Genomic DNA, 15314 nt, shown 5'->3' on the forward strand with positions numbered 1-15314 from the left:
TCTTGTTGCAAAATTTGTCAAAATTGTTGCAGCCTTCACTAGAATGGAAGAAGCCATGACGGAAACCCAATGAGCCCTATATGGACCCTCAGTCACCATTGGTGTCTGATTATGACTAGAGATGAGCGAACAGTAAAATGTTCGAGGTTCGATATTCGTTTCAAGTAGCCCCTCAATATCCGACTACTCAAATCGAATATCGAACCCTATTATAGTCTATGGGGGGGGGGAAATGCTCGTTTCAGGGGTAGGCAACATTTGATCAAATTATACTTACCAAGTCCACGAGTGAGGGTCAGGCTGGATCCTCCGAGAAGTCTTCTCCTTGCAGCGTCCCCGCGGCGTCTTCCGGCTCTGAATTCACTCTGTCAGGCATCGGGCCTGGGCAGAGCCGACTGTGCATGCTCACACTACAAGCGGACATGCACAGTCGGCTCTGCCTAGGCCCGATGCCTGGCAGAGTGAATTCAGAGCCGGAAGACGCCGCGGGGAAGCTGCACGGAGAAGACTTCTAAAGGTAGGAGAAGAACCAGCGTTGATTGGCCGACTGTATAGCATTCGGCCAATCAATGCTGGTTCTGCATCAAACTTTTCCATTCGAATAGCGAGTAGTACTCGATCGAGTACGAGTATTTCGAATACCATAGTATTCGATCGAATACCTACTCGATCGAGTACTACTCGCTCATCTCTAATTATGACATATCTGGCCGCCATCTTTTTCTAGGTTTAGATCAGAAAACTGGAAATGGTTAGAATATATGGGGGCTCAGCCTTACCAGGAAGCATTCCATGGGACAATTCCAAGAGCCGGTTTGTGGCTTATGGATTGACAAGAATACAGCTCATATACTTTCCTATTGTATTTGTAGACATTCGAAGGCAATACAAACTACGACACTCCAGAATTACGCACCTTTGCACCCATACCGACCAGATTCATCCGTATCATTCCCGAAAGAGCATCGATTTTAGGTCTCGGACTACGCATGGAACTGTTGGGTTGTGAAGTTGAAGGTAACCAACTACTACATGCATAATATATGCACACACTCCCTTACTTCCGTCTGACATATATATTTATTGTACTTGGAGCCCAGTTACATTATCGCTAATGCTTTTGTGTCCCTCATTGATAATCTATCCTGTGGCCAATCTCTTTGGATTTACAGTCCTTAATAGAAGGAACATTAATGTTACACACAATGTCCTCCTTCCATATCCTGTAGATGGCCCATTATGGTCATTTGCATCTGTCATCACCGGCTAATGTATATTGTTAGGGGCCTAGCATTTATCCAAGCAAACGACCATATTGTGTCTTGCTCTTAATTGGTTAATGAATCAACGTCAACTATGGCATAGTATTGGGATGACGAAGGTCGAGGTCCCTAAAACTGATTCTTATTGCATATTTGGGAAGGAGGAATTATGTATGTTCATTGTACATCAGTCAAATGTAACCACGGAATATTTTCTCATGACCGCAGTGCGCGCTTTTTGGATCAGATGCATTGGAATTGGATTAGATCTCAGCCCCATTAAGTATTCAGAGCTAGAGGGCATCACTATGTCTTATCACTACAAAGAAAGACAGACTCTGGCCGTCTAGTAGTATCTCTTGTGGGAACTCGCGAGCTCAGAGGAGATACAGAAAAACCTGATTACATTCCATCACACAGTATTAGGTCATTTCTGAAGATGAGCGAAACTTTTAGAAATCGCTTAACTTACTGAAAAAAAAAAAATTACAAATACGGGCTTAGAAAAATGGAATTATCTTTACAGAGTTTTCTGCTTTCAATTGAATAAAAAAATGTAATTGCTTTGGAAATGAGAAGTTCTGCAACTTTATACTTTGCGTTAAAGAGCCTCCAGTTATAAAACAATTTTCATGAGTGAATCGTACAAGTGACTATAAGAAATGTTACAATATAGCTTATTAAAGAAAAATGCTTCTTTCTCCATTTATCAGGTTGAGTTACTTGTAACATAGAGGTCTATGGAAAGGGGAAGAGGAAGCTGCTGGAAAAAAAAAACACTACTCCAGTGATTAAGCTTTGGTCTTGTCACTCTATTATATCCAAAAAGATAATACTCTACTACTGTACAGACTAAATCAATTATTAGTTGACAACAGCTTCTTCCACTCTCCATAGACTTCTGTGTGTAAGGCTAGATATGGGTATTATCTAACATAAGATAAAAATCTTTTTCATGTATTTCACGATTTATTCATCTAAAACTGGAAATTCCACTTTGTATATAAAGTTTTGACCACTGTTTTTCAGCACCGACCATTATTCCCACCACACCCAAGATTAGTGCTGAAGATGACTGTGATGATGACCAGATACCCTGCCATAGTGGAACCAGTGAAGACTACAGGCTCTCAGGTAAAGTAACTGTACTGGGACTATTGGGATTTTGCTAGAATGTGACATTGATGTAACAGTTACCTCTAGACCAGTGGTAAGAACCATGTAGTATGTGTTTTGGGGGTCATTGGATCAGTCATTTTTGGGGTTGAGCCGATCTTGTGATTGCAGGATCGATTTTAAAATCCAATTTCCGATCATTTTCCAGCCGATCCCAAACGTGAAATTTGCTTGATCGCCGATCGGTATCCGATCTTTCCCGATCCCAATCGCTCAACCCTAGTCGTGGGTTCGTGAAACAGTAGAACTGTGACACATTGTTACTATGAGCAGCAGTCCCTTCCTGCCCTCCAGCTGCCGCCTGAGAGCTTTCTCCCTCCCTATACTGTACATAGGGAGAAATCTGTCAATTATCGGTAAATAGACAGCATTAGCCCGCAGCTCATGAGTATGGAAGTTTTAACAGCACATGCACATCACTTACAGTGCCTACAAGTAGTATTCAACCCCCTGCCGATTTAGCAGGTTTGATAAGATACAAATAAGTTAGAGCCTTCAAACTTCAAACAAGAGCAGGATTTATTAACAGATGCATAAATCTTACAAACCAAAAAGTTATGTTGCTCAGTTAAATTGTAATAAATTTTAAACATAAAAGTGTGGGTCAATTATTATTCAACCCCTAGGTTTAATATTTTGTGGAATAACCCTTGTTTGCAATTACAGCTAATAATCGTCTTTTATAAGACCTGATCAGGCCGGCACAGGTCTCTGGAGTTATCTTGGCCCACTCCTCCATGCAGATCTTCTCCAAGTTATCTAGGTTCTTTGGGTGTCTCATGTGGACTTTAATCTTGAGCTCCTTCCACAAGTTTTCAATTGGGTTAAGGTCAGGAGACTGACTAGGCCACTGCAACACCGTGATTTTTTCCCTTTTGAACCAGGCCTTGGTTTTCTTGGCTGTGTGCTTTGGGTCGTTGTCTTGTTGGAAGATGAAATGACGACCCATCTTAAGATCCTTGATGGAGGAGTGGAGTTTCTTGGCCAAAATCTCCAGGTAGGCCGTGCTATCCATCTTCCCATGGATGTGGACCAGATGGCCAGGCCCCTTGGCTGAGAAGCAGCCCCAATACATGATGCTGCCACCACCATGCTTGACTGTAGGGATGGTATTCTTGGGGTCGTATGCAGTGCCATCCAGTCTCCAAACGTCACGTGTGTGGTTGGCACCAAAGATCTCGATCTTGGTCTCATCAGACCAGAGAACCTTGAACCAGTCTGTCTCAGAGTCCTCCAAGTGATCATGAGCAAACTGTAGACGAGCCTTGACATGACGCTTTGAAAGTAAAGGTACCTTACGGGCTCGTCTGGAACGGAGACCATTGCGGTGGAGTACATTACTTATGGTATTGACTGAAACCAATGTCCCCACTGCCATGAGATCTTCCCGGAGCTCCTTCCTTGTTGTCCTTGGGTTAGCCTTGACTCTTCGGACAAGCCTGGCCTCGGCACGGGAGGAAACTTTCAAAGGCTGTCCAGGCCGTGGAAGGCTAACAGTAGTTCCATAAGCCTTCCACTTCCGGATGATGCTCCCAACAGTGGAGACAGGTAGGCCCAACTCCTTGGAAAGGGTTTTGTACCCCTTGCCAGCCTTGTGACCCTCCACGATCTTGTCTCTGATGGCCTTGGAATGCTCCTTTGTCTTTCCCATGTTGACCATGTATGAGTGCTGTTCACAAGTTTGGGGAGGGTCTTAAATAGTCAGAAAAGGCTGGAAAAAGAGAGAATTAATCCAAACATGTGAAGCTCATTGTTCTTTGTGCCTGAACTACTTCTTAATACTTTAGGGGAACCAAACAGAATTCTGGTGGTTTGAGGGGTTGAATAATAAATGACCCTCTGAATAAACTTTTCACAATTTAAAAAAAAAAAATAAACAAAGAAATAACATTCTTTTTTGCTGCAGAGCATTTCACACTTCCAGGCTGATCTACAGTCCAGATGTCACAATAACAAGTTAATTCCGAATGTGTAAACCTGCTAAATCTGCAGGGGGTTGAATACTACTTGTAGGCACTGTATATGACATCAGGGTTCGGCATCTTCATGAACCCTAACAAAACAATGGTAGACAAAGTTCTGGAACTATTGACGTATTTATTATGGCCCTACATGACATTTGTGGTGTAAAAAAAAGTTGCGATTCGTCAGTTTTTGACTTTTTAATTGCCACAATGCTTGATAATGATGTTTTTGCGTAGTGCAGCAGGGCAGGGCCATTAGCCTCATCAGATTATGACTAGAGATGAGCAAACAGTAAAATGTTCGAGGTTCGATATTCGTTTCAAGTAGCCCCTCAATATTCGACTACTCGAATCGAATATCGAACCCTATTATAGTCTATGGGGGGAAAATGCTCGTTTCAGGGGTAGGCAACGTTCGATCAAATTATACTTACCAAGTCCACGAGTGAGGGTCGGGCTGGATCCTCCGAGAAGTCTTCTCCGTGCAGCGTCCCTGCGGCATCTTCCGGCTCTGAATTCACTCTGCCAGGCATCGGGCCTGGGCAGAGCCGACTACGCATGACCGCACTACAAACAGACATGCGCAGTCATGCCCAGGCCCGATGCCTGACAGAGTGAATGAAGAGCTGGAAGATGCCGCGGGGAAGCTGCACGGAGAAGACTTCTAAAGGTAGGAGAAGAACCAGCGTTGATTGGCAATGTATAGCATTCGGCCAATCAATGCTGGTTCTGCATCGAACTTTTCCATTCGAATAGCGAGTGGTACTCGATCGAGTCCGAGTATTTCGAATACCGTAGTATTCAATCGAATACCTACTCAATCGAATACTACTCGCTCATCTCTAATTATAACACTAAGCTATAAAACTGGCCCCAATAATAAAAAACATGCTTTCTCCAAGCCAATCAGTCACATGACTCAAAAACTAAATCAAAATTAATTACTTATGATGGGGTTAAAAGCTAGAAATTCATTAATCTCTACAGACCCTTTTGGCTTCACGTCATAAAACTTTATGTGTTATTAACACATCACCTGCTCTGTGGTTTCTATAACTTTTACAAGTTCTAATTGTTGAATATTCGGGGTGGGGGGATTCTAAGTAGACCCCGGGACAAGTTTAATTATCCGATCCTGAGTATTTCATTAAACTAAGCCCAGAATTTATAACGCAGTTGGTTTTTTTTTTAGGATTGGTGTTAGGCAACACGTCAACAATAGCGCGGTGTAGAATTTCACTCATTGGTAATTTACATTTTCATTGTTGAGAAATCCCATCCGAAAACTGCACAAACTTGTCGGAATATAAACCCCGCCAAGTGTAATATAAACCATTGAAGACTGCAAAGATTAGCCACATGTTCCTTGTTATATCTGGACATGGTATTACCAGATTGGATGTTTTTGCTTTTTTTTTTGTGCAATAATTACCACCCCATTAAAAACCCTTTTACTCTCCCGCCCTGAAAGTTCATTATCTCGCACGGAAAAGTGGACAATGGCGCAGGATATTGGAGTTTCCCAGACCTGTTGTAAAACCAATAATCCAATAATTGCCCAGATTGCTCCGAGATCTATTACACCTGTTAATATTTTCAACAAGTCGCACAAGCTGTCATTCATAGGTAACACGATAGTCAGACATACATCATTTGGGATAATTTAGTTCACTGGGGTTATAAAATGGATAAAAAACATATGGACGGCACAAGCCCCGGTAATTGTTACCAGCACCTCGAGTGTGAATCTCGCATTAATCGATGCCAGCTTTGCTCCACATCAAAGTATATTACAGTAAACCTAGACCCTTTGATATCGCCAGGAGGTCATTACGGGTCTATGGGACAATTGTCGGACTAGTTAAATCCCTTGTGATATTATCAATATTGGAGTTTTATTTTTTCTTTAACATGTCCAAACTTTGGAATGATCTCTAGGTAATGATTTAAAATGAGGTCCTTAACCGGAGAACGTGGCGGACCTTATCTATAGATGTATTCATTTATAGAGTAGGCATGTATGGATCTCTATGCAGACAAATACAGACGTAGGACGTATCTGTAGCCGGGATCTCTAAGATCTGCTCTGGGGGTCAGAAGTGAAAATTGAGCTAATTGCAAATTGGGCTTAACATGTAACAACAAAGCCCCACAGCAAAACTTGTAATAGGATCCCGCCCTGCCGTGACCACCTTCAGCAACAAGTTCAGGGCATAGAAGCATTTGATTATTTTGGTCTTTCTTATGTATAGAAATAATATACACAGTGATGTCACAGTACATGGATAATACACACAGTGATGTCACAGTACAGGGATAATACACAAAGTGATGTCACAGTACACGGATAATACACACAGTGATGTCACAGTACAGAGATAATACACACAGTGATGTCACAGTACAGAGATAATACACACAGTGATGTCACAGTACAGGGATAATACAGACAGTGATGTCACAGTACAGGGATAATACACACAGTGATGTCACAGTACATGGATAATACACACAGTGATGTCACAGTACAGGGATAATACACACAGTGATGTCACAGTACACAGATAATACACACAGTGATGTCACAGTACAGAGATAATACACACAGTGATGTCACAGTACAGGGATAATACACACAGTGATGTCACAGTACAGGGATAATACACACAGTGATGTCACAGTACAGGGATAATACACACAGTGATGTCACAGTACAGAGATAATACACACAGTGATGTCACAGTACAGAGATAATACACACAGTGATGTCACAGTACAGGGATAATACACACAGTGATGTCACAGTACAGAGATAATACACACAGTGATGTCACAGTACAGGGATAATACACACAGTGATGTCACAGTACAGAGATAATATACACAGTGATGTTACAGTACAGGGATAATACACACAGTGATGTCACAGTACATGGATAATACACACAGTGATGTCACAGTACAGGGATAATACACACAGTGATGTCACAGTACAGAGATAATACACACAGTGATGTCACAGTACAGGGATAATACACACAGTGATGTCACAGTACAGGGATAATACACACAGTGATGTCACAGTACAGGGATAATACACACAGTGATGTCACAGTACAGAGATAATACACACAGTGATGTCACAGTACATAGATAATACACACAGTGATGTCACAGTACAGAGATAATACACACAGTGATGTCACAGTACAGGGATAATACACACAGTGATGTCACAGTACAGAGATAATACACACAGTGATGTCACAGTACAGGGATAATACACACAGTGATGTCACAGTACAGAGATAATATACACAGTGATGTCACAGTACAGGGATAATACACACAGTGATGTCACTTTACATGGATAATACACACAGTGATGTCACAGTACAGGGATAATACACAAAGTGATGTCACAGTACACGGATAATACACACAGTGATGTCACAGTACAGAGATAATACACACAGTGATGTCACAGTACAGGGATAATACACACAGTGATGTCACAGTACAGGGATAATACACACAGTGATGTCACAGTACAGGGATAATACACACAGTGATGTCACAGTACAGGGATAATACACACAGTGATGTCACAGTACAGGGATAATACACACAGTGATGTCACAGTACAGAGATAATACACACAGTGATGTCACAGTACAGAGATAATACACACAGTGATGTCACAGTACAGAGATAATACACACAGTGATGTCACAGTACAGGGATAATACACACAGTGATGTCACAGTACAGAGATAATATACACAGTGATGTCACAGTACAGGGATAATACACACAGTGATGTCACAGTACAGGGATAATACACACAGTGATGTCACAGTACAGAGATAATACACACAGTGATGTCACAGTACATGGATAATCTACATAGTGATGTCACAGTACAGAGATAATACACACAGTGATGTCACAGTACAGGGATAATACACACAGTGATGTCACAGTACAGGATAATACACACAGTGATGTCACAGTACAGAGATAATACACACAGTGATGTCACAGTACAGGGATAATACACACAGTGATGTCACAGTACAGAGATAATACACACAGTGATGTCACAGTACATGGATAATCTACATAGTGATGTCACAGTACAGAGATAATACACACAGTGATGTCACAGTACAGAGATAATACACACAGTGATGTCACAGTACAGGGATAATACACACAGTGATGTCACAGTACAGAGATAATACACACAGTGATGTCACAGTACAGGGATAATACACACAGTGATGTCACAGTACAGAGATAATATACACAGTGATGTCACAGTACAGGGATAATACACACAGTGATGTCACAGTACAGGGATAATACACACAGTGATGTCACAGTACAGGGATAATACACACAGTGATGTCACAGTACAGAGATAATACACACAGTGATGTCACAGTACAGGGATAATACACACAGTGATGTCACAGTACAGAGATAATACACACAGTGATGTCACAGTACAGGGATAATACACACAGTGATGTCACAGTACAGGGATAATACACACAGTGATGTCACAGTACAGGGATAATACACACAGTGATGTCACAGTACACAGATAATACACACAGTGATGTCACAGTACAGAGATAATACACACAGTGATGTCACAGTACAGGGATAATACACACAGTGATGTCACAGTACAGGGATAATACACACAGTGATGTCACAGTACAGAGATAATATACACAGTGATGTCACAGTACAGGGATAATACACACAGTGATGTCACAGTACAGAGGTAATACACACAGTGATGTCACAGTACAGAGATAATACACACAGTGATGTCACAGTACAGGGATAATACACACAGTGATGTCACAGTACAGAGATAATACACACAGTGATGTCACAGTACAGGGATAATACACACAGTGATGTCACAGTACAGGGATAATACACACAGTGATGTCACAGTACAGAGATAATACACACAGTGATGTCACAGTACAGGGATAATACACACAGTGATGTCACAGTACAGGGATAATACACACAGTGATGTCACAGTACATGGATAATCTACATAGTGATGTCACAGTAGTGAATCAATGCACATAGTGATCCACACAATGAAAGGAAAAAAACATAATGACGTTACTTTACTGGCATTACGATATCTATACACGGTAATAATGCAGCTATATCATAGTACAGGAGTAATGCTAAAAGTAATGTAGCATATATGGGGCAAGATGGCACTACTTAGATGAGACATAGCCTAGATGGGGGTAATGAAAAACACTATATAAGGGTGGTGCTCTAAGTGAAAAAAGTCCCAATAGCATTGAAAAGTAGAAAAAACTTGGCTCTTCCTCACTGAGCGTGCCTCCTCCCGTGTATATTTTTATTTGGACATCTACAATAAAGTTTTGACTTTTCAATGATAATGCAAAAAGTTATTGCAAGGAAGGACTAATGCACACAGGACTAATGGGCCTAACAGCAAGTGTTCAAATTCTGCTACAGTGCCCCCACAGGTCAAGTGAAGCAGTATATGATTCCTACTGAAATCAACAGGTTGTTTATGGAATTGCTGGGTCCTCCATAGGTAGAAGGCTCTTTGTAATGGTTGAGTGTCTTGAGTCGCCCCCTTTCTTAACTCAGATGGGGGAGTTTATTACCACTGGAGATCCTTACGTCAGTTCCTACTTCATTCCCTGCCAGAGACTCGATACTTACTAAGAGGCTCTGGTAGATGTACCTAGTCACAAACCTACGCCACCAGGGATGGTATAACTCACGTCAGTTTGTAAAAAAGTGGCGAGCGGGGTGCAGAAGCTGAGGCGCATTTTGGGGCACTTTCCTGGCCCAAACCCCTTGGTAAATATGGGCCAAAGTATATAAAAATGGGCTCTCTAAACAAGACAAGTATATAAAGCTTATGCTACATATACATTATACTCCTCCGTAATTCGTGGCTAGACTGTTAGCCTCGTGCAGGAAACGTCTGGTTTTCGCCAATTACCTAACAAGCAATTTTTCCTTGACAACAATGATGACTGACATCACAACATTTACTGTTCTCCTATTACCCATGCACTCAACATATTAAAACTAAAAGAGAGTTAATGTACGCCAATCACCGGACTCGCACCCCCATCCTCTTCCATCTGTGAATACGTAATGATGATAAGTTTGATATATAGAGCATTAGTATCATCTGCACAACATTAACGCTCTATTTATGTGACTGATGTACAATGTATTAGCATTATTATTACAGACTCGACTTTTTAGCTGTCATGTTTTATTGGAATCAGTGTCTATTGCAAATTGTAACTAATATCGGTAATGTATTCCTTTATTTGTTGTAGCTGGAACTACAATTCAGAGTACGGAGACGCCAACAACAGAAGACATCACAAAGTCAGGTAACAGATACTTGTTATTGCATTGAAGACATACTGTAGATAGGGCATGGACCCTTGGCATGGCACCCACTCCCTTGTCGTAGAACAACTCATCTTGGTTGTCCTTTATGCAACATTAGGGTGAGAGATGAGCGAGTACTATTCGAAACGGAATGCGTCCATTCATTCCTATGGGTGCGTGTTATATAGGGTCCAGTTGGGTTGCTTGGGCTACCCAATACAGTGTTAGGGTGCATGCACACTACGTAACGCCGGGCGTGTATGAGAGCCGTACACGCCGGCGTTACAGCAGGGCTGCCGAACACTTCCCATTCACTTCAATGGGAGCGCTCGTAAACGCCGCTGTTACGAGCGCTCCCATTGAAGTGAATGGGAAGTGTTCGGCAGTCTGCCGTAATGCCGGCGTGTACGGCTCTCATACACGCCCGGCGTTACGTAGTCTGCATGCACCCTTAATGGACATGATGACCCATTCAGGGTCATGTAGGTAAGAGTGATGTCCTATAAAGGGGTGTTCAGTTTTATCCTACTTTTCTAAATATATACATTCATTAAAAGGTTTCTCCAACTAACTTTTCATGACCTATCCTCACGATGAGACAACAGTAAGAGATCAAAGGGGTTTTGACACTGAGGAAGCCTGTCAACCAGGAGTTTTTATAAAAGTGCTGTGACCTCTTTACTGTTTACATAGCACACCATATATTACATAGTGGCCATCCGGTGTCATTACAGTTCCGTCCCATTCACTTCTATGGGACTGGGCTGTAATTACATTGCACACTGCTAAACAGTGAAGGGGTCACAGTTCCTGTATGAGATGCATAGCCTCTTTACACAACTGATCAATGGAGGTCTAGGGTGTCAGACCTGCACAAATCTCCTGAGCATGAATGAACATTTGATGGACAATCCCTTTAACACTTTGTACATTACTATGGAATATACCGTATACATGGCAAGTCCAAGTTCATAATAAAAAATCTGTCCCATATTATTAATCTAAGACTAGTGCCAACCACAGGCAGACGCCCCCATACTACAGCTCCATACAGGAAGGAGACGTGTATTAGTGCCAAGAATGGTATCGGATCCTGTCAAGACAATGCAGGGAAACCTGCGGTCACAAATGGACGAACAATTGAACGAGAAAAGTTATATGGTTTTCACATCAATAAAACTGTACAAAGCCTCAAGCTTAGAGGGTATGCTGGGAGTTGTAGTTGGAAGTCACAAGTAGACGATGACCACCACAGACTGTTAGGTCACGTTCATGTTGTGGAACAAGTTGACTAATCCGTCCCTCCGTCCCTTCCGCTAGGTATAACTTTTGAGCCTCAATGTGATAGGGCCACTAATGTATTCCTATGTGACTGTGGGGCTCCTATGGCTAAGATACCATTCACGATAATTTTTACTATTTTTACTTGGCGGTTCGTGCGTCTTTAGTAGGCATTTCTTTCCACTTAGGGATATAATATTTTATTTTCCAAGCTGAGCGCCCCACGCTGAGGAGGAGAGAACCACAGACCTCTGGCTTTTTCTCCCGCTCGGTAAAGCGACTCAGCATCTGTTCCTGTTTGTTCCATAAATATATTTTGTCCTTTTCTCGGCGTGCAGATTCTCCATGGTGAGCAGAGGAATGTGCCATGTTTGTGTGAATACTAAGCAGCCACAATTACTAGCGGCGGATTTAACAAGGCCTTTACAAAACTTCTCCTTTATATTTGCAAACTTCATTAAATTAGATGACAGAGATGTGGCTGAGGATCAATAGTTTACTCTGCTGGAAAAATAATAGGGACCTTTTCCAAGATAATCGCTGCCATGTAAATGTTAAGTATCTGAACCACCTGTAATTCACTGTCAGACTGTTATTGCTTCATCGCCTGCTTAACTCTTCCATATGGATAAAGATGCCCAAAGTCACTGTCAATGGATGGTAGGATTCTCTTTTCCCCTAAAAAGTCCCTATAGGGTCTGTATGATGGACCTGGAGCAATGGTAGCATGCCTTCTATGTTCGTTTTCTAGCCACAAGACATAACAAAATCTCAGTTTTTCATGCAAATCAGGTTATTGCACCAAAATTTGCGATTGCTTTAGATTTTAGTGCAAGGGCAGAGGGTGCACCGGATTTATGAGGAGACATGCACCTCTTCATAAATGAGATGTCCCCGTTATCAATGCAGAGAATACAACGACTGGCGTTGCAAATGCCATTCATCGCAATTCTACCCCTGTTTTTTGGGAGTTTTTTTATCATCCATGTACAAAAAACATGATGGGGTGCTGTCGATTGAAGGAGAAAGGCAACCAAAAACTAGGTCCCCACCCATAGCAGACAGAGGGTACCTTGGGATATGTCTTGTTCCTGGCTACTACCGGGGCTTTCATACCAGTGTCCACCATAGAGCCATTAATCGCTAATGTCCACCAAAGAGCTATCAATCGATAGTGTCCACCATAGGGCCATCAATCGCCAGTGGCCATCATAGAGCCATCAATCGCCAGTGGCCACCATAGAGCCATGAATTGCCATTGACACCATAGAACCATCAATCCCCAGTGACCACCATAGAGCCCTCAATCTCCAGTGTCCACCTTAGACCCATCAATTGCCAGTGTCCGCCATAAAGCCATCAATCACCAGTGTCCACTATAGAGCCATCAATCGCCAATGTCCACCATAGAGCCATCAATCCCCAGTGTCCACCACAGAGCCATTAATTGCCAGTGTTCACCATAAAGGCATCAATTGCCAGTGTCCACCATAAAGCCATCAATCGCCAGTGTCCACCATAGAGCCCTCAGTTGCTAGTGTCCACCATAGAGCCCTCAATCTAAGTTGCATTTCCCTCCGCAATAGAAGAGGGGGTCCAGGGTTGTAGGAGAGAAGGGAACTTATATGGCCACACAACTGCTCCCCCTAGACCTCCACTGGGTACCAAAATGGCACGGCATTCTGTGACAAACAAGGAACGTACACACGGTCAAAAAACATATATGTAAGAGGAAGTACATCATGATAGCGTTCTAGGCTTCCCGAAAAATTTATCCTGGACTCAGCATGCATGTATTCTCAATGGGGAGAGGGGAGTAAAGTTGGAGTAAGGGAGTTGGATATTGCCTGTCAACGTGCCCAATCCTTCCTACCCTCAATATCACCTGTCAGGCCAGCCATTGAGGGTAGTGTAGAAGGTGCGACATGAATTGTTGCAACTGCCATTTTTGCACCACCCACACCACTTTGCCAAAATGGGGATGTAGCGAGGGCTGATTTTAAAGTTTGAGGCCCCCATATACATTAGATGGTCAGTTGATCCCACCATAATTGTCAGGTTTGGACTCCATTCATCTAATATGTATGGAGACAGCATATGATGGACACATGGCGGTTTTAGCCGCAGCAGATTGCTGAATCCTGAGTCACATCCACGTTTTCTTATTCAGCAGCATTTTCTCTTTCGCCGTCCAGACAATCTGAGTAAATAGCCAGATGATTGCATACGCTCCAATAATGTGTTTTTCCTAACAGACAATATACGCCATGATTAAAACATTGCCTCCACTATCGCCGCCATACATTCAGTGGTAAAGCAACATTATCTGCTCCTCTCATTCAAATTAAAGGAAAATTACAAGTAAGCATATGTTCTAGCAACACGTCCGAGGAGCAGAGTCTTCCCTGCAGCTGTTATTTCCTTATTATGAGTCGCTGGAATCTACAAATTATTATCAGTAGGAGACGCATGATAAGAGGGAGACCTCATCCCATCTACTTAAACCGCTCAGTCGCCAAATTTACATTTCTAGATAATATTTTACTCTTCGCCTTGTGCAGCTGTCAGCAGTCACGAGACATCGATCTCAGCACTTGGGTAACTGTAACCTTATCTCCAAATAGTCTCAGTTTTGGCACTAGCCTTACAAAATGGGATGTTTCTTTAATATAGTTGTAGCTACAGATATAGTAGAGTTGCCATGCTACCTTGGGGTCCTGGGTATGAATCTTTTGGAGTCCTGGGTTTGAATTTGACCAAGAACAACATCAGTGTGGAGTTTGTTCCCATGTTTGTGCGGGTTTCCTCTGGGCACTCCTGTATGGCGGCCACTAACTCCCATACTCCACGACACTCCCTGCACTTTACAAATGTTTGTCATAGACAGTGGCGTAACTTTGAATGGCGGGGCCCCAAGGCAAACATTTGACATGACCCCAAGCCCCCCTCCCCCGACGCATAAGGATGCAAGCCCGGCCCACGTGACGTCTGAGACGTCACCAAGTAGGCCTGAAGCCTTCCGGAGCCAGGAGAGGTAAGTAACAGTGTTCTTACATTCCTTCACCTCTCCTACCCCTCCGATGATTATACTCAGGGGTCTGAAAAGATCCACGAGTATAATAATAGTGGTATTTGTGGGGGTAGCGGACCCGCAGCCTTACTTACTGATCCTGGTTACTGCTCACAGCCTCCACGGAAG

The 15314-nt window shown here is 42.6% G+C and overlaps 1 protein-coding gene across 1 annotated transcript in view; it reads left to right on the plus strand.

Moving 5' to 3' along the window:
* NRP1 (neuropilin 1) overlaps positions 1-15314 on the plus strand; it is a 153436-nt gene that overhangs the window by 125517 nt on the left and 12605 nt on the right. The window contains exons 11-13 of the mRNA XM_075271602.1: positions 873-1017; positions 2292-2396; positions 10777-10833. Coding sequence (XP_075127703.1) covers positions 873-1017; positions 2292-2396; positions 10777-10833 — 307 coding nt within the window. The remainder of the gene's footprint in view (positions 1-872; positions 1018-2291; positions 2397-10776; positions 10834-15314) is intronic.

The sequence above is a fragment of the Leptodactylus fuscus genome, chromosome 4, assembly GCF_031893055.1.
Source record: "Leptodactylus fuscus isolate aLepFus1 chromosome 4, aLepFus1.hap2, whole genome shotgun sequence".
Taxonomy (NCBI): Eukaryota; Metazoa; Chordata; class Amphibia; order Anura; family Leptodactylidae; genus Leptodactylus; species Leptodactylus fuscus.